The sequence below is a fragment of the Mchenga conophoros genome, linkage group LG4 (assembly GCF_057382185.1).
Source record: "Mchenga conophoros isolate Kocher_MC1m ecotype Shallow Benthic linkage group LG4, M_conophoros_male_GT1.1, whole genome shotgun sequence".
NCBI classification, from domain to species: Eukaryota; Metazoa; Chordata; class Actinopteri; order Cichliformes; family Cichlidae; genus Mchenga; species Mchenga conophoros.
In genome coordinates, this window is record NC_140529.1 from 22,537,862 (window position 1) to 22,558,759 (window position 20,898).

At 38.6% G+C, this 20,898-nt stretch overlaps 2 protein-coding genes across 2 annotated transcripts in view; one reads left to right on the forward strand and one right to left on the reverse strand.

Moving 5' to 3' along the window:
- Positions 1–473: 473 nt before the first annotated feature.
- Positions 474–4,107, reverse strand: pvalb5 (parvalbumin 5). Its single transcript, XM_085271063.1, has 6 exons — positions 3,964–4,107; positions 3,161–3,323; positions 2,518–2,594; positions 1,467–1,599; positions 1,022–1,131; positions 474–763 (listed from the first exon to the last, which is right to left on the reverse strand). The coding sequence occupies exons 3-6, from the start codon at positions 2,576–2,578 to the stop codon at positions 741–743; spliced, it is 327 nt and encodes a 108-aa protein (XP_085127189.1). The 5' UTR covers positions 2,579–2,594; positions 3,161–3,323; positions 3,964–4,107; the 3' UTR covers positions 474–740.
- Positions 4,108–4,269: 162 nt separating this feature from the next.
- The window catches only part of lmtk2 (lemur tyrosine kinase 2), a 34,382-nt gene continuing 17,753 nt past the window's right edge, over positions 4,270–20,898 (forward strand). The window contains exons 1-6 of the mRNA XM_085271059.1: positions 4,270–4,794; positions 16,138–16,271; positions 16,486–16,639; positions 18,970–19,046; positions 19,805–19,920; positions 20,161–20,248. Of these exons, the coding sequence (XP_085127185.1) occupies positions 4,692–4,794; positions 16,138–16,271; positions 16,486–16,639; positions 18,970–19,046; positions 19,805–19,920; positions 20,161–20,248 (672 nt within the window). The 5' untranslated portion in view covers positions 4,270–4,691. The remainder of the gene's footprint in view (positions 4,795–16,137; positions 16,272–16,485; positions 16,640–18,969; positions 19,047–19,804; positions 19,921–20,160; positions 20,249–20,898) is intronic.

Consider the following 20,898-nt stretch of genomic DNA (forward strand, 5'->3'; position numbering starts at 1 on the left):
ATATATATATATATATATTATAAATCCCAAGAGTTCAGATATTTTGCCATTTTCACTTTTAATAAAGCATAAAACATAATAAAGCAGTGCTACATCTTCTTGACTGAGGTAAAACGCAACATGATATTTTGTGAAAATAGATGTTTTTTTTTCTTCTTCTTCTCCCTGACCTCTGAAATATTACCAATTTAGTATTATTTATTAAAGCATTAACATAACAGCAGAATGCAATTCATACATTCTAAATAGATTGTTGTAGATAATTATTATGAAGCAATTTTTGACTCAGTTCTAAACCTGACCTGAGCTATGTGAAGTCATTGAATATGAATGAATAGTATGTAATGCTTAATGCATCTATTTGCATCTATTTAAGTTTACATGTATATATATATATATATATATATATATATATATATATATATATATATATATATATATATATATATATAAAAAGACAAGCAAAGAGTAAGTTTACTTCTTTAATTGTTCACATTTATTGATTCAAGGTACCTGATTGATTAAACACAAACATGTTTAACATCCAACTTTGGTCATCTGTCTACTAAACATCTTATACACGTTGCATCACATGAACAGGGAGAGCAGCAGGCAGGTACAGATTTTGTGAGGTTTTTGGTCTTTGCATGAAACAATCCAGAAAGTCAAGATCTCCATTGCAAATCCATTATTCAGAACAAGGGTAGACAGCCTCGGTCGTATGTGTATGTAGTTTCTCTTTACTTCAGGAGATCACAGAACTCTGTGTGGGGGAAAAACAGAGACAGCCAAAAGTTGAATTGTGGTTGTCATGCAGCATTACAGTTAAGCAAGATGACTCAACAAACAAGAAATCTTTTGTTTTCTTTTTTTTTTAACTTGTTGGAGAGCAGAAGTTTATTTGCATCAGTTTTTTTTAAAGACTAGAATTTCAGCACTAAGTGGTGGACAGCTCCTTAGCACAAATTGCTCTGATTTCACATCTGCTAACAGCTCTTCTAGATGTTTTACAAACACTCACCTTCTATTCCAATCTTGCCATCACCGTCTTTATCCCCAGACGCCATCAGAGCTTTGGTTTCAGCCACAGTCAGCTCTCTGGCCCCCGGAGAGAAATTCTGAAGAAATAGTCTGAAGGGTAGACATAAAAAAAAACAAACATAGAAGCAGTAAGTTCAGACTGTATCTCTGCTGATGCCTTTTCTTCACCTCTAAGCCTTTTTCAGTTGTCCCTGTCCTCCTCACTCACTCAATTCATGTATCAGTCAATTCATGCAAAGCGGAAAGGCTGCTCCATTCATACAGTGACCTCTGCCTGAGGCCCATCATGAGGGACAGTTACGACAAACTGCAGATGTAACACACATGCACAAACAAACACACACACTCCATCTGTACCACCATGTGCTCCTGCTCTAGTCTTTCAGCCACACACACACGTACACACACATGCACTCCATCCTTACTTGAGCTCCTCCTCTTCGATGTATCCACTCTTGTCTTGGTCCAGGACTGTAAACACTTTTCTCCTGTCTGCTTCAGATAAGCCAGTCAGTCCAACTTGTTCAAAGAATGACTTGAAGTTGAATGTGCCTGGAGCTACGTTGGACCACGTACACACACACAGACACACACACCAAACACACATAGTTGAGAGAGGAAGAGAAACAGACACATGGGAATAAGAGGTCAATCACACAATGACAAGAAAGAAAGAAAGAACGACGGGAGACTGAATAGACATGTCGCATTAACTCATTCGCTCAGATGACTTTCATTCTTCAACCAATGACATTTACCAATATACACCCTGTGGCACATCACCGTCTTATACCATTACAGGCTATGTCATTATGCCATTAAAGCAGGCAAAGCACAATGAATATGGCCCATAGGTCTAATGCAAATGTTAAAAGCCTTTTATTTACAGTCATAGTGGAATTCTTCTGGTACAAGCTACCTTCAAATAATTTCAAAGGACTTTTCTGAAAAAGACTTGCACACACTGCAGTGGAGTTTAAAACTTCTGATTAATAAAACAAAAATCTTCTTAATGCTATTTTGCCTAAAACATTACTAACAGGCGGGTTTGGTTGAATTAAGGGTATGAAAGCACTGACATTTGATTTTCATCAGATCAGTCGAGCTTTGTCTGCCTCGTCATGAGGACATAATTTCTAGAGATAAATATTTAAGTAATTTTGGATGTGAGGACTTTACAGCTTGTGTGATTTGGTGTTCTATGTGTTAATGCTCAACACAACCACTTTGGAAACTACTCTCCTGCCACATGGCTGCCTGGTTACCTGCAGGTACCCTGTCCCCACTGTGAAAATCACATGATACAGATATGCCCTGTGGGAGTGGGTTTAATAAGCACCTCTGTGTGTGCTGTGTATATGTGAATGGACCTATATTCCCTTGCTGTAAAGTACGTGTTCTTATGTTCACAATTAGATGCTTGCAAAGTGTGTATTTTTCTTGGATGTAAGTTTTAGTGTGCGCTGTCTGACTCACCTTGACAAGCCTGGACTGCAGCCTGTATGTCCTCGTTGCTCAACATCCCTGCAAATGCCATGGTCCTCTGTGGCTGCCTGAGGGATACACATACACATGCATGGAAGAAATGCAAAGTGACACTAAATTGAACTGCTGAGGGCGTTTTCTGCCGCCAGATAGCTGCAACTGTCAAAGAAAAGCAGGACTTGTGGATAGGTTAAGCATTATCATCACCTACGTGGGCATTTTTCTGATCAGCACAGTCAAAAAGAGAGCTGAGTGGGACCTTTTATCAGCAGGGCAGGGCTGTACCATTTTAACAATAAAGTAAAATTATTATAGCTATAAACAGCATAGGCTCCACAGTAGGAAAAATGTTCATTGTGTGGTATCATTTTAGCATCGTATGTGAATTGGATTATGGTTTTCTAATGTTAAACACATTCATTTTTCCACAAAGGAAGTTGCAGGTAACTGAAAAGGTAATCACAAATAGGTCCGAACATTTTATTTTTTTTGTCTTCCTACATTTAAACATTTATATCCCCCCTCTCTTAAAGCTAGAGGACTAAAGATTCACAAAACAGTGACACACAGCTATCAGCGCACAAAGAATTTGCAGAAAAACTGCACTTGAATTTGCAGAAAAAGTGGTACTCACCGTGCTTCGGGTGAGGTTTGGAGATCTCCGTTGCTCTTGCTTTGTGCTTGTAAGCCACCAACACTCTCTTACAGCTTCGTGATCCTGAGTGCAAGAAGCAACCTGACGTATCTGTCCTCAAACCAAGGGAGATTTCCTTCACGCCACCGACTGCCTCCTCCCCCTTCATCAGTTAATCAGAGCAGATAATTTTCCCATTCATACTGTTTTGTGAACTTGCATCCATGACCAAAGCACAGTAAGAACATATTCACATCCCAACACATCTGATCCTCATAAACATGCATTTTTCTGCAATTTATCTATTTTACTACCACAGTTGCTATGTTGGTGCTGTAGTATTGTAGTACATTTGTAGGGAAATTAATAAGGATTATACAATCAGGTACACTCAAGTGAAAATGGTAGTTGTCCTTGATTTTATTACACCTATGTGGCAAGTTTTAAAACATGCAATGAAGTCAGTCTTAAAAGAGCATGTGATTTTTATGCGTTCTTGAGCACAACATGCTGAATAAAAAAAAAAATGAATTAAAATACAGGCGAGATTGTATTACAAATAATTTCATACCAGTATTCCAAGTAATACGCAAAATAACATATATAACCCATCCTATGGATTACATAGGAATTACAGGTTTACAGCAATATCTACATGCATTTAGTCTTGATGCCGTTTTGGGGACAGATTTTTTTTAGGCTATTTCTTTGTTTGGTTTTCCATGTAAATCTAACAACGAGCCATATTTATATGAAATTCATACTCACAATAAAACAAAAACAACGAATAAAACCACACATACCCATAATAAAGGTCCTAAAGGTAGCATCACTCGTCAAATACATTCATAAATTTTTGTAGTTTATAACTTGCCGTAAACACAGATATAAACATTTTATATAGAGAGGTCTTCTTTCATAACCACTTTTACGTGCCTCACATGGTTGGCGACTGACTGAATGCAGAAAGCTTTCTTCAGCTTTGATACAAATCACTGGATTTAACTGACTGAGAATAAAGCTCGAACCCGATTGGCTGTGGGAGTTCAACGCGACGGAATTGTCCCTTGTAATTGGTTTAGGCTGCTGTCAATTCCTTGAAGTTTCACGGCCCACTTTCAGTGACGTCACGGTGTACAGGAACATGGCGCTTTGGAGGAGAGGTTCTTCATGATAGTCAGGGGCTATAACGATTGAAATTCCCATTGTTGTGTTCATTTAGACAACACTAAAGTACAGACACTAAATATGAGAGGCCGCGAAAGGTGACCGCCCCCTCTGTCTCCATGGATACCCGACCACTGCGTGTGGTAGCGGCGTTTGCTGTCGTCAGCTGAAACTCTTAGCATCGATAGCTAAAGCTAGTTAGCTGGCGAATAGCCAGACGCAAAAACAGACAAAATGTGCTCGTTTATGTAGCCTAGACTAACGCGAAGCTGCTATTCAATGTTTAAAACACTTAAGCCTTTTTTTAAAATCAGCCATTTATTTGATTTCACGTAGCTAACATTTTGTTAGCTAAGCTATAAGGATGGAGAACCGCCGTGTATATGTTTTGTTGCTGAGCTTTGGGATTTTTCTATCGGCCTTGGGACTGTCTGAAGGCGCCCCTCTTCAGTATGGTCAGAAATCAGGTAAGGCAACCGATTCACAGGTAAAGTGTGTTGTGTTTGTCCACATGAGAGGATGTTTTGCTGAAATTGGTAGCTGGTGCTAATACGAAGCTAAAAGCTAACAACACACTAGCTTGAACTGTATTTCCGGTTATCCAGACAGGAGTGTTTTCAATGGACGGGTTGTCATACTTGTTTGTTTGGTTGATCACAGAGTTATCAGAATATCGGTTCTGGTCTTTCCGTAGTTTGTTTAATAATGATGAATAACTGCAGGTCATTGTCACGACTCGGCCAAATGGCACAGTGATCAACACAGACGTTTCCTTTAACTATTCTCGGAAAAACACTAATTTATTGCTGCAGGTTTATTTCTGATTAATATTTAACAGCAGAAACCAGTGATGTGTGTGTTGTTGCTTCCTGGTACATAGATGTTAACCTTTTACTGGGATTGGTCTAGGTGTTGATGTAAACAAGTTTAAGGCACAACAAGGTGGATGGTGGCCTACCCGCATGGAAATAATGTTTCTGGTTCTAAAGTGAACCTTGATTAAGATAAGATAAGATAAGATAACCTTTATTAGTCCCACACGTGGGAAATTTGTTTTGTCACAGCAGGAAGTGGAGAGTGCAAAAGTTATGAGGCAAAAATTAGAATACAATAAGAATAAATACAGTACACAACTGTACAGAATAGAATAAAATAAAATACTATATACAGTAGAATAAAATAAAATAAATATACAATAAGATAAAAATAGAATACAAATACAAATACTAACTTGCTTCGATGACTACAGTGTAATATTTCACCCAAATAAAGAGTCCTGTTATGGTTGGGGCCTCATGAATTGTATGTGTTCTTTGAAGAAAAGTTGCTATCTTATTAAAAAATTAAAAACACTTAATGTAGTAATTAAGAGAGTCTCCTGTTCAGGACACAGCTGTAAAAACGGAAGAAAACTGTGTTATTAGGTTACTAATGTGACTATTTCATATTTGCACAGTCACAAATCACCAAAGAAATACAAATGTGAAACAATCATCTTCTTAAATAATCAGTTGAGATGGAATATTCAAGATTCCATAATACTTTGAGCAGTCATTAAACGTTACAGTGCTATGAAAAAAATATTTGCCCCCTTCCTGATTTGTTTTTTCTTTTTGCATATTTTTCACACTTAAATGTTTCAGGTCACCAAATAAAATAACTGAAATAAATAGAAATTTTGCAATTGTTAAATTTGGTTTTTCATTTATTAAGGGAAAAGTTTACCTAACCTACAAGGAGCTATGTGAAAAACTAATTGTCCCCCAAACCTTATAACTGGCTGTGTCACTTTTGGCAGCAGAAAATTAAATAACTGGCAATGAGTTTTTAGCATTGTTGTGGAAATTTGGCCCACTCTTTGCTAAATTGTTTTAATTCAGCTACATTAGAAGGTCTTTGAGCATGAACAGCCTGTTTAAGGTCATGCAAATGGCTCTCAATCAGTTTTAAATCTGGACTTTAAATAGGTTACTCCAAAACCATCACCACCTCCTTTTTTTTTCTTGAACTATTCAGAGGTGGACTTGCTGATGTGTTTGAGGTCTTTGTCCCGTCTAAAGTGTGCTTGAGCTTCAGGGCACATATTGTAGGCCAAATTCATGCTTGCATCAATCACAGCAAGCTGCCCTGAAACAGCAAACCAGCCCTAGACCATCACACTACAACCACCATGTTTGAGTCTTAGTATAATGTTTTTTTTATGAAATGCTGTGTTTGATTTACACCAGATGTTACAGGATGCAAAATTTTCAAAAACATCACCTTCTTTTTGGCAAATGTGAAATAATCTTTTGTTTTATTTTTGGTCAGCAATGGTTTTTGCCTCAGAACTCTTTCATGCATGCCATTTGTGCCCATTCTCTTTCTTATTGTTGAATCATGAACTCGAACCTTAGCTGAGCCAAGTGAAGCCTGCACTTTTTTAGATGTTGTTCTAGGTTTTTTTGTAACCTACTGGATGAGTTGTTGATGCGCTCTTGCACTAATTTTGGTAGGCTGGACACTCATCAAAAGGTTCACCACCATTCCAAGTTTTCCATTTGTGGATAATGGCTCTCACCATAGTTCACTGGAGTCCAAAACATTAGAAATGGCTTTCTAACCCTTCCTGATAAATGTCAGTGTTTTGTGTCTCATCTGTTGTTGAGCTTCTTTAGATCTTTGCTTGATGTGTTACATTTTGAGATCTTTTAACCTACTTCATGTTGTCAGACAGGTTTTGTTTAAGTGATTTCATTCAACAGGTCTGGCAGTAATCAGGCCTGGGTGTGGCTAATGAAATTGAACATGGCTATCTGAAGAAAAAAATGTGGTTAGTCACAGATATGGGTTTTTTTTTCTTTCACATAGGGCCAAGTAAACCTGGATAGTTTTATTGCCTTAATAACAAAAAAAAATCATAATTTAAAAACTGTATTTTGAATTATCTAAGGTCATCTTTGTCTAAAATTAAAATTTGATCTGACACATGTTAATGTGAGAAATGCACCCCCCCCCCCCCCCCCAAAAAAAAAAGAAAAAAAAGAAAATAGAAATCAGCAGTAGCTGTAATACTTTTGCCACAAAGCTACGAGAAGCTTCTTCAACTGAAGAAGCTTCTCGGATGAGAGGTGAAACGTCTTCAAGCAACTTAAAGAAGTCCAGACGCTTTTCTTTGCAAGCTCCTTTGACAACATGTTTCCTAGCACATTACCAACACTCGCTGGTAATGTGTAACTATAACAGATTCCAGTCTTATCACTACAAGTTAATGATTAGCAACAGCGTTGTTTGCTTAATCATAACGAATAGCACAGGAAAGTACAGTGTAAGATGAAATATAGTCCATATTTTTATTATTTTATTACACAGCAACCTGTCCTTTGGTCCATTTTCCTAGTCTACTTATATCTGTGTGTACACATGATATAATAATTCTTGATTATTTGATTGTTCAAAGTTTTGACTTTAAGTTTCTGATTGTTAATGAGATTGTTCTTATGAATATGACTTGGGCTTGCCAATCTGCAAGGGATATTCCGTTTACACATGACAAACAGGGGTAAAAATAGGTTGTTAAGCTTTAACCAAAATGTCAATGTTTAAATTGTAGGGCATAGCCAGGTGATATTTGTTTGATTAGTCTACAAGTCATTAACCTTTCACTACTCTGCTCAGTGACTACCACTACAGACTGTTGGAGATGCTTGTAATAAGCAAGTTTATCCTTTAGCAGTTGTTTATTTTCTAAATGGTGGAAATCAAATTTAGTTTTGTCCCTAACCAGACAGAGATAAGTATTAGCCTATTTTAGGTGCCTCTGTTTTTTCGTTTGATTCATGATATTCTCAGACTGAAGAACCTTAAACTAACCCAAAGCTTTTAGCCACAGTGCCATTTGCCATTTTGTGTGTAACTAAAAGTAGACATCCACTGTTGTGCACACCGGTCGGTGGGTGAAATCTGTAAAAAATGGGTCAACTCCTCCTCTCCCTGAATGCCTGCTGAAATATGCAGTTTAACTGAAATAGGAGGTGGCAGCTCCCTGCTGTATTGGTCCCAAAAACCAGTTGAGTCATTTGGTGGGGCCTGCCAAGTCATAATATGAACCTATGACTCAAATAAAGCCTAATGGAGGAGAACTGATCCCATGTAGCGCTGCCGTGACCCAGCTCCTGTTTTTTTGTATCTGGCTGCTGCTGTAGCCTCTCTGGGAGCCCTGCACTGCCTGGAACCCTGTTGTTTTGCTGAACCAGGTAGTGGGTATGTGTCAAAAAGCTACCCGCAATTACAGCTGAATGTTTTTCACAGGATTGGTGTGAGCTTTGGAGTTATTAAAGCCATTTGTTCCAATGATTTATCCCACTACTCATTTTAATTGCTGTAATTTAAATAGAAAGGGGCATTGGCTGAAAAATAGCCAGATGTGACATAATTTAGTGCCGACTGAAACAGGGCTGTTAAGTCCAAGCTTATCATTAGCTTGGTTTTGCTTTAAAGTTGTTAGAGGTCATTGCTGGTCTAGAGAATATTATAAAACCCTTAAGAACTGGATTGCCTCATTTTTAGATCCAGATTAGTATAGTAATGGCTTGCTGTGTGGTTTGAGAAAAGTAAATATAGGGCAAAGCTACTTTGATTTCCCTCTGAAACATATTTGCTTTGGCATTGTGGAAAACCCCAGTAAGAAAACACTCTGTCTCAGTACAAGATTCTCATCTGGGGGGCAGTACGGATGACTGGTTTGAAGGCTGACACAGTAACAGCACAAAAATGCATTTGGTGGATTCATATAATTTTTAGGGATGTTGGCCTAAACCATGCAGTGATGTGCATCTGTTCACCTTTTTAAAACCATGCCTTTTTAGCACGGAGTCCTCAGCCAGAATTGTCTGGGTCAGGTTTTTGCCTTTACTTGCCTTGTTAATGAGTCATTTGCTTTTCACATAAGAATATCAATCTTGACATTGCTATTGCATAAATGGACTTAAAGGCTTATAGTTTTATATAATATGAATCATTTATCTCTGGAATTACCTATAGAGTTTGCTTACAGGTTTGAGTTGCATGTGTTTATAAGGAAATATTATGTTTAATTCTTGTTTTATTCACTTAACATTTTTGATTGTTAAAAAGTTTCAGTCTGGTTGGACGTTCAAGACTTAACAATCCCTCTTCATTGTTCTGTTGATGGTGATGATAATTGCAAGGTAAAGAACCCTTACATTTAACAGCTGTGAGTACACATGCCATTTATAGCTACATTCACTGGTCCAATACACTACAGAGCTATTTAATCTTTAATTTCTCCTCTCATCAATATTTTACTGGATACAGTTTCTCTGTTGCAGTCTTAAGCACAGAGGTTTGTGGAAGTAATCCTTTAGAAAGAGCACTTCATAATGGTGGTCTTGCTGTTGTTGCTAATTTATTTGCATCATAATATATCATCAACTATCATTGACTTACAAAGATCTTCGTGATATCTATCACTGGCGATTCAAATTGTAACTGTGCACAGTTCTCAGTGAAAGAGGCCACAGAATTCAGTTTACCTGCACCAGTTTTGGGGTTGTAGTTCAGTATTTTCTGCCCAGCAGGGAAAACATTAGGCATTCAGACATTAGTGAAAAGAAGCAGAGTGCATGAAGGACTTTCATTATGATTCAATTCAATTCAATTCAATTTTATTTATATAGCGCCAAATCACAACAAAAGTCGCCTCAAGGCGCTTCATAGATACAGAGAAAAACCCAACAATCATATGACCCCCTATGAGCAAGCACTTTGGCGACAGTGGGAAGGAAAAACTCCCTTTTAACAGGAAGAAACCTCCGGCAGAACCAGGCTCAGGGAGGGGCGGCCATCTGCTGCGACCGGTTGGGGTGAGAGAAGGAAGACAGGATAAAGACATGCTGTGGAAGAGAGACAGAGGTTAATAACAGATATGATTCAATGCAGAGAGGTCTATTAATACATAGTGAGTGAGAAAGGTGACTGGAAAGGAAAAACTCAATGCATCATGGGAATCCCCCGGCAGCCTACATCTATTGCAGCATAACAAAGGGAGGATTCAGGGTCACCTGGTCCAGCCCTAACTATATGCTTTAGAAAAAAGGAAAGTTTTAAGCCTAATCTTAAAAGTAGAGATAGTGTCTGTCTCCCGAATCCAAACTGGAAGCTGGTTCCACAGAAGAGGGGCCTGAAAACTGAAGGCTCTCCCTCCCATTCTACTTTTAAATACTCTAGGAACAACAAGTAGGCCTGCAGAGCGAGAGCGGAGCGCTCTAATAGGGTGATATGGTACTACAAGGTCATTAAGATAAGATGGGGCCTGATTATTTAAGACCTTGTATGTGAGGAGCAGGATTTTGAATTCAATTCTGGATTTAACAGGAAGCCAATGAAGGGAAGCCAAAACAGGAGAAATATGCTCTCTCTTTCTAGTCCCTGTCAGGACTCTTGCTGCAGCATTTTGGATTAGCTGAAGGCTTTTCAGTGAGTTTTTTGGACATCCTGATAATAATGAATTACAGTAGTCCAGCCTGGAAGTAATAAATGCATGAACTAGTTTTTCAGCGTCACTCTGAGACAGGATATTTCTAATTTTAGAGATGTTGCGCAAATGGAAGAAAGCAGTCTTACATATTTGTTTAATATGTGCGTTGAAGGACATGTCCTGGTCAAAAATGACTCCAAGGTTCCTCACCGCGTTACTGGAGGCCAAGGTAATGCCATCCAGAGTAAGAATCTGATTAGATACCATATTTCTAAGATTTTCAGGGCCGAGTACAATAACCTCAGTTTTATCTGAATTAAGAAGCAGAAAGTTAGCGGCCATCCAGGTCTTTATGTCTTTAAGACATTCCTGCAGTTTAACTAATTGGTGTGTGTTATCTGGCTTCATGGACAGATAGAGCTGGGTGTCATCTGCATAGCAGTGAAAATGTATGCTATGTCTTCTAATGATACTGCCTAAGGGAAGCATGTATAATGTAAACAGAATTGGTCCTAGCACTGAACCCTGTGGAACTCCATAATTAACCTCAGTGTGTGAAGAGGACTCTCCATTTACATGCACGAATTGGAGTCTATTAGATAGATATGATACAAACCACTGCAGCGCAGTACTTGTAATACCTACAGCATGTTCTAATCGCTCTAATAGGATATTATGATCAACAGTATCGAACGCTGCACTGAGGTCTAGCAGGACAAGCACAGAGATCATAAGTAAAGAGAACAGATTAAGCCATCTTTTCTATTTCTGTCAGTGACTGCTTGGTGTTCTGTGGCCGACACTAAATGAATCTCAATCATGGCTGACACTCTGTATCATATCTAATATTCCTCAGGGAGTTGGAGGGATTGCTGCTCCATCTTCTCTACTCTCTGACAACCTATGCTGTGTGGATATACCCCCCCTCCCCCGTCTCAGATTAGAACTTACTAAATAGTTAGACCACTGTACAGCCTCATGTGCCAAGCTCTTGCCTTAAGTTTATTTCAACAAAATAATTTGTTACCTGCCACTGTTTTGCCTGAAATTGCAAACCTGTCAACCTAGAAATGATATGGCACCCACATTTGTTTTTCTGATTTTTTTTTCAAGAGAGTTATGTGCAAACTAAATACTCATACAGTCAGAGAAACAGGAACAAACCTTTCTCTTGGTAAATAAATATAATCTCAAATGATGAGTGTGATAGGTGTTAGTGGTTCAAATCATCATTCTGTTGATTACCCTTGGTGTTTCATTGAGGAAGAACACCAGAATTTAATTCACAGTTATATTTATTTTCAATTTCTTGTGTCATACTGCCTAAGCATAAAATTGATGTGTCAAAAACGGCTAACAATTACAACAGTTTCCATGCTGACGGAGCAAGGGCAGATCACAATTTCATGTTTGTGAAATCCTCTGACATTCTAAACATGCACATGAACTGTGACACCTGTTCAACTTAATTTCCTCCCAAAATTGGGCCCATGTTTACAGTTCAAATTTTAAAACGGAATGCAGTGTTAAATGTTGAACCTGAAAATGTGCTGGATTGGATGTTGGATTTCTCATTTGACTTACATTTGTTTTTACTGTGGTAACTGACCTATAGTGAAGTCAGATAGCACCCAAAGTCTTTCACTATGGTGCTATGCTGTTTAAATGTCTGTAGGGGTGGGTGATATAGCCAGATGAACCTTTTGTAACTAGAGATGGCACGATACCACTTTTTTATGTCCGATACCGATACCGATATCATAAATTTGGATATCTGCCGATACCGATATGAATCCGATATAGTGTTTTTTAGTCAACAAAACTGTTTTTTAAATATCTTGCTGCATTTTGTATAAGTTCATACTCAAGTTTAAAACAACAACTACACTAAAGCTATTCTGTTATACCTGTATGCAAAAAAAAAAACATTTCATAGTTCAGCAATACTGATCAATCTAATAAACTTGAACCTACACCATCCTCCCTATTCTGGTATTTTAAAGAGTACTTAGCATAAATATTAAGCAACCTAACTAATAGGGTTCCAACTCCCAGCAACAACAAAAATAAATAAATAAAAAATAGGGAACCACCCCTCACGCTCCACCTCATGATGCTTAATCGACGTAATCAACCTTAATTTGATGCAGTGTGAAAAAAAAGGCACAGAAATCAATTATTTTTCAAGAAATATTAAATAGATTCAACATCTTTCTTCAACAAAATTGCAGACTGCACAGATGGTACCTTCCCAAAGGAAAAAGTACTATAGCTTACTAGGGTATTTATATTAGACTTAATAGTCACTATATACAGTAATTGACTTCTATTCATTTTACATCAAATTAAAACTTTGGGTGTCAGATAATTATTTATTAAAAGCTAGACATTTTAAATGAGAATAAGAAAGAAAAGTATGTCTTTGTGCCCCCTTTTCCCTGTTAATGCCCTATCGGCCCCCCTGGCTAAACTTTGCTAGATCCGCCCCTGCACAGTTACCAGCCGTCAGCTACGTAGAAAAAGATCCTCGAGTAGAAAGTAATATTAAATACATTCTAACAACAGCTGATCAAGCTTAAACGTGCTGCTGTTGTTCAGCCGCTGGTTTCCTCTTTCTGGTGCAAAGTGGGCCAAAAACAAACAAGAGACACTGACTCGCACAGAAAAGCCGATCAGCTGATCGTTAAGCAGTTTCATGATTGAAGTAGCAGCAAGAAGAGGCAGTCGCTTGTTAAGCTTAACGCAGGAATGCTTTACAAACATTCAGAGATGGACTTACACACTTGCTTTACTTCTCTCGGGATAACTTTGTCGGAGATGAAATGCCGGGTTGCTAGCGAAGCTCCAAATGCTATCCAGACCACCGACAGGTCCCGCATGCCACAGCCGCTCTATCACGTGATGCATACTGCTAACGTTCTGAGGTGAGTTATGGCGTGTTGCAAGTTTTGTGAGGTGCTTTCGTGATATTTAATGGATCGGATTACATTTTTAATTTTTCTCCGATATCCGATCCAGTAATTTAGGTCAGTATCGGACCGATACGTAATATCGGATCGGTCCATCTCTATTTGTAACCTGTGATGTAGCGTATACTTAGGGTACAGATTGTTAATGTCACAACATTCCATATATGCAGAATCTGCAAATATCCATTATGCATGTTTCCAGCACCTTTTTGAATCTCTGTTATAGAAAATTGAGAGAGTTCTGAAAGCAGTGTACCTACTAATTATTTTTTACTATGTAGATAAGCTAGCTAAAGTCTGATTTTTCATTTATTCCAAATCGGTTCAGGTGTGTGTTGCAATCATACTCACATGTTGGTGTGAAAGCCTGAGACACCTAGATGTGAGTTTGTCATCTGGATGTATTAGTCACCCAATTTCATCTGTCAGAAATTTTGTAGCCAGAAGGAGACTCAGTAGGTGTATACTGTCCTTCTAGCAGACACAATGTACCTGACAAGCCGCAACCAGTGGGACGCTGAATAAACATTGACGGGAGGCTAGGAAGAAGTGTCTCGCACAAATTCCCACTGCTCTCAACTCTCACGGGCCACATTGAGGTAGATTGTAGGTGGCTGTGATTACGTTCAAGTTATAAAAATAAATGCATTAGACTTTGGTGAATTTGTTACCTCATAATGAAACAAATTGATTCAGCAAGTCCTTTCTGTGTGAACTGAAAGTTGTCATCCATAAAAGATGATTCAAGCTGCAAGTGAGAGAGATTGACTTTAACGTCTTCTGACTGTTCACTGGCATTGGCAGTAAGACAAGAAATGCAATGACCAGTAGTCATACCATTCAAAGGAACAGTTAGAAATGAGCAGTGACATGTCGGAAATAAGGTGGGTATGAGTCACGCACACCCTAACAAAAGAATGCGCTTTTGGCAGAAATGCAGTGAACATACAGGTGTTCTTGAAATACAAAGAGTATAGGTGGTGTTATGTTGTCTAGCAGCATGTCCAACCTTACAAACAGCAATGAGAATTGGTTGGTTGGACAAATATAGGTGATAGGTGGTTGGCGAGAAACACCTAATACATAATTATGAATGGTAAATAGCAATACATGGTGTGTCTTTTTTGTAGTGCTGAGGTACGGTTGTACACAGGCACCGATTGAGTTCCCATCAGTTTCTCTAGCCTGTTGTTAAGGCTAAACCAGGGCAAATATCAAAGTTATTTTGGTCAGCTTTGTCTTTTTTTTTTTAAACATGTATATGCACAGACATTGGAAATCCAACTTACAGACCGGTGAAACCAGTGTACTTTTATTGTCAGGCCCAACCCTGGATTTGTACAAGGAAGGGCATCTGGCTTGAAAAGGACATCAACTTTGCGAAATCAGACATGCAGGTCATCAGATTTCCAGATCAGTCAGGGCCCGGGTTAACTACAGCTTATTAGATTTTAAATTAAAGGAACATAGCTTTTCATTCAAGTAGTTTTCCATATTCTTTATTCATAATTCACTTGAATATACTTAAACAAATTTAGACTTGCTGAAAGGTGGAATAATCTCATTACAACAAAACAGAATCAGTCTCAATAATCTGTTTATCTTGATGTTTCTTTTTTATTAATCTGTGGAAGCTAAAATTGTAATTGCAGTTAAAATTTGATAATGCACAGCCCTGCACATACATGCCGTATATAGTGCCCTCCGTCATCCTTTTGTCTCCTGTAGTATCAGCTTGTACAATTTGGTTAACTAAATCTGAGGCTCATGTGGTTTGGCATTAGTATAGCGAGTGAGCTGCAGCTGAGCAGCACAGTGGGTGGGTTGTGAGGATGCTGTCAGCCCTGACACTTGAACTGCTGGGCCAGCAGCATCCTCACTTGAGCAGATCTACACCCGCTGTCACGACTGCTGCACTATCAGCTGGTGATTGGCCAGCAGACACCCCCACAACTGCTTCTCTGAATACCTGATAAGGGATAGAGGTCATCTGAGAAGTCACACTTATTGCCACATTTTGGGAGAAGTGGTGAATCACTCATTAATGTATGCCATGCACAATGGTACAGATTGTTTTTTCTTCTCACTGCAGTGGAGTTGCAAGAGAAAGACAGTAATGATATGAAGAGGTTGTAGTGTAGTGCACTGTGCAGTTTATTTTTGTTGTCAAGCTCTAATGTACCTTTGTGGGTGGCTTTAGAAGTACTGGTACACTTCTCATGTGTTGTACTGCTGTCAAACACACTTATGCTAACCTAACACAGCTGTCATGTTTCTTCTTTATTCCCTTCTAATTTATTTTTGAATTCCAGAGATAGATGTGAATGATTCAGCACATTTTCTTTCTGTTTTTGTCATTTCAGGTGAAGGCACGGGGGACACTTTGTCTGTCTCTATCTACCTGTCCCTGGTGGTGTCTTTGATGGTGATTGTGTCCTTGGTGGTGGTGCTAGTGAACTGTGTGACCTGCTGCAAGGAAAGGGAGATCAACTTCAAGGTGAGAGTTTTGGCAGGCAGGTAGCCAGACACAAGTGAGTTTCATTTCCTTCATGCAGACTTGACTTGATGAAAACACAGTGGGTGAATGTATAATGTAATGGGCTGTGTGTAAATTTAGTCTAAAAGAGAGTCAGCGTTTTTTGTTTGGGTTTTTTTTGTTGTTGTCATGCCATCAACAAATTTATACATGGCATATGTTTGTGTGGACGTAGGAGTTTGAAGATCACTTTGATGATGAGATCGACTTCACTCCGCCAGCAGAGGACACCCCTTCTATGCAGTCCCCAGCTGAGGTCTATACCCTTGCTGTGTCTCCTGTGCCCCTGCCTGGCCCGCCACACCTCCAACCTCCTGCCCGCATCACAGGTCTGATACATACACATTCACAGAATCATGTTGTATAAATAAACTTGGCACAAACACTAAGGAAATGTGTGTATCTTCCATGATTTCTTTGTTGTAACAGTGCTTTTAGGCAATAAGTCTTATAGTGTTGGAAAGCCTGGTTATTTCCCTTAAATAGTGCCACAAGGAAAATGCATTTGTGGGTTGAGCAGCAGAGTTGAGTTTATGGGTTGCGCCCATGAGAAGCTTACAAAATCTTTTCTCCCAGTGCCAGACTGTTTGTTCTGCTATTGATGGTTTGGTTTGGTTTGGTTTAGTTTAATTTACTGGACTGGATGATTGAAGTCTGAAGAAACAAGACAGTTTGCAATTTAACTCATTCACTGCCATTGACGTCTATAGCCGTCAATTGCAGTGAATGAGTCAATGGGTTTAAAAACTTTAAAAAGTTAGGCGTACCGGCACAAAAGTTAGGCGCACACACATTTTATAATAATTTATATAATATAATGTGTTTTTCTGGGTACACTGTGCTTTTTCAGCATTCAAAGATTGATGACACCGTGTCAGAGCACTGGCTATGAATTTCAGAAGGATCAGGCCTTAACTTAACGAAAAGTTAGCAATAGTTCTTTTCCTAGTACAGCTACATCCACTTCTGTTGTGCCTAGGCTGCTCACTAGGGCTGGGTATCATCACTGATTTCTATAATCCATTTGATTCCGGTTTTCAAAGTCCCGATTCGATTCAACTTAGCCTCAGACAGTCAGAAATATTATAATTCTGATCATTTATCAGTACTGACTTCATCAGAATTGTGAACATCACAGCAGATGCCTTTGTGTGAAAGTAACTGAGAATAAAACACAGAAAAACATGAAGGAGATTTTCCTGGTCTGGCTTTTTATAGCAGATAACCTTAAAAATATTCTACAATGTTCTGCATATAAAGTTAAAATTTCTTCAGTATTGAATAACAGAAAAATAGGCTTTCTTGTCCGAGGTCATTTAAGTGAAAAAAGAAAAAGAAAAGAAGACAGCAGCCACAGCGCTGTAAACAACGGTAGACTGGTGGGTAATAAGCGAATGAATAGTACAGAAAACAGAGATTTGAGACGGGAAACTGTTCTTGAAGTACAGAGAGAGAGATAGAGAGAGAGCTGTACATGAAGTGTGATTTTAATAGTCGTGGAAGCAAAACAGCAAAATTCATGACGACATTGATCAAATGTGAAGCGCAGTTTGCTGCTTCTTTTGCTGCTGGCTCGGTGAATTTTGGTTGGAGAGAGACAAAACCTGCAGCTCAGAATCAGCGCAAAAAGACGTAAACACAGCGCGGACCGGACGCATCAGGATCGCTGAGCTCCGACAGCGTGTCCGTCTACGGGCCGTCGGGCGAGAAAGCCGAGAAAGACAAAGCTGATTCTGATGCGTCGAGTCCGTTCTGTGTTTACGTCTTTGTGTGGAGTCCGTGTACCTGCTCTCATCTGCTTTTTGGTTGTTGTTGAAATGGTTTTGTGAGCTTTAATCTGAGAATCTGGCATTTCTGGCAAAACACAGTTATATTTAAAAGTCAATTCAGGATTTAATGAATTGATATCGCTTTATTCAAGCTACTCACCTCCCACTTCCACCTGCACTTTCAACTGGACCACGGCCAATCAGAGAGGTCCCGCCCCTTAATATCTCTGATTGGTTTAGTCCACGATAGGGGCATAATGTCTGTCTGTTGTTGACCACAGGGAAGGTTGCAGATTTTTTTTTTTTTTATTGTTACACGAACAGTTGGTTGCACAGGTGCAACCAAATTTTTATTTATTTTTTTAGTCGCACCACTGAAAAATTTGGTCGCATTTGCGACCAAATTGGTCGCACTCTAGAGCCCTGTTGTTCATATCCACACACGGTATGTTAAACTAGTTAGTAACTTAATGTAAAGAAGTTGATGTACTTTCTGTTTAGGTGTAGTTAGCTACACATGCTGCATACAGTGCTTAGTGCTAGTCATTAGACAGTTTTTTTTTTTTTAAATTTTTGTTATTTTAATGCAGTTTTATTGTTGTTGTAATTTCAATGTGTTTGTCTGAAACAGGTTTCTCTTGTAAATGAGACATTGAGCCTTAATGGGACTACCTGTATAAATAAAGGTTAAGTTAAAAAATTAAATATTTCAGATAGTTTGTTAAGAAGACCATCTCTGACTCAACTATGTGACAACACAATTTCTCAATTTAATTTCACTGTAGTGTTTTCTATTTTGAAGTTGTTGTTTTATTAAGTGGTTCAGATGTAACTTGTGATGCGTTGGTTGGGGCAGTCTTAATAACAGTGATGGGTATTTGGTGTCACAGAGGGATCAACAGGCTTCCAGGTCGTGCGCCACAGTCTGAGCTACATCCAAGAGATCGGCAACGGCTGGTTTGGCCAGGTAAGATAGTTTTTCTTTAATTATCTTCTTCACAAAATTGCATCCACACAAAAGACAAAGAGCTAAATACTCATCTGAAAAATTCATTTAACAAGATGGCAAGCTGTCACTTGTGATTTAATCATTGAATCACAAGTGACAATCATTAATCAATATCGCTACAACCAGTGACTACAGTGGCTTGCAAAAGTATTCGGCCCCCTTGAACTTTTCCACATTTTGTCACATTACAGCCACAAACATGCATCAATTTTATTGGAATTCCACGTGAAAGACCAACACAAAGTGGTGTACACGTGAGAAGTGGAATGAAAATCATACATGATTCCAAACATTTTTTACAAATAAATAACTGCAAAGTCGGGTGTGCGTAATTATTCAGCCCCCTGAGTCAATACTTTGTAGAACCACCTTTTGCTGCAATTACAGCTGCCAGTCTTTTAGGGTTTGTCTCTACCAGCTTTGCACATCTAGAGACTGAAATTCTTGCCCATTCTTCTTTGCAAAACAGCTCCAGCTCAGTCAGATTAGATTGCGAATACTTTTGCAAGCCACTGTAGTATATTGTGTCAAGTAATCCTTACCTCTCAAGGAAAAAAATGACACCTTTTCCTCTGTTAATCAAATCTTTTTCTTTTTCTCTGCAGTTAGTGGTGCTCCTTGAAATCTTAGAAAAAAACATCTAGACTTGGGTGGTGGTGATGAATCTTTGTTTTCTTTTTGTTTAGCGTGACGTGTTCTTTCTGTTGTATTAACAGGTCCTGTTGAGTGATATCTACACAGACCCAGGGACAAGAGTGGTGGTCAAGGAGTTGAAAGCTAATGCAAGTGCCAAGGAGCAGAATGACTTCCTGCAGCAAGGGGATCCATACAGGTAAAAACTGATGTTTCTCTCTTTGAGAGCACCCCATTTGCAGAGAGCTGTTATTGTTTTTCAGAAGGCTATGGTTAGGGTCATCAACTTATCAAAGACTGTTTTGTTTACTGCACCCGGAGCATCTTTCCTCTTACTTATTGCATTAGTAATTGCAATGTATAGTTTGCTTATTTTAAACTTTTTTGGTAACCTGATGGTCATCAAATCAATGACCTGTTATGTCAATTTGGTTTTCAGAGTTTTGCAGCACCCAAACATACTCCACTGCCTTGGACAGTGTGTTGAGGCAATTCCCTTCCTACTGGTTTTTGAATACTGTGAAATGGTAAGTAACTATATGCTTTTTAAAATACACCAGTACAGGTATTATGTCAATAATACCATATGTACATGGGAATTAAATTAGGCTGTTGTCAATCTACCATCTACAGTCCTTGTCCAAGAATTTTCAGTGATTGTGAAGTGGCTGTGCTTATGGTGTTTTAGCCACCACTCACCTAGAAATTTGTATTCATTGAGGAAATTGAGGAGTTTGAGAATTAGCTCATACACAGGTATTTAAAAGATAGTACTCAAAAACTGTTTATCAACTTGTGATATGTGAGAGATGCTCAAATTTTGCAAGAAACTGGTTCTTAGCAACTACTAAATATAGTAGTGAGACTACCCGGTCTAGGTGTGTCTTTAGTCACCAGACCTACTCTGGAGTGATAAGACCAGATAGAGACACTATTATGAACTTGGCAAACTGAGCTTTTTTTCTGCGATATGACACATTGCACTTGTGATTTGGATAACTATATCAGGGATATTCCTGGCAACTAATTTCTTAGTTGCCTAACAGATTGTTCTAAAACTAAGAAACTCAGATATTAATGTAAATTTAATTTAATGGGCATTGTCAAAATCCATATTCTGCTTAAATGCATGGTACTTTGCGTTATGCACTATGAACCTGTGTTATACTCCAAACAG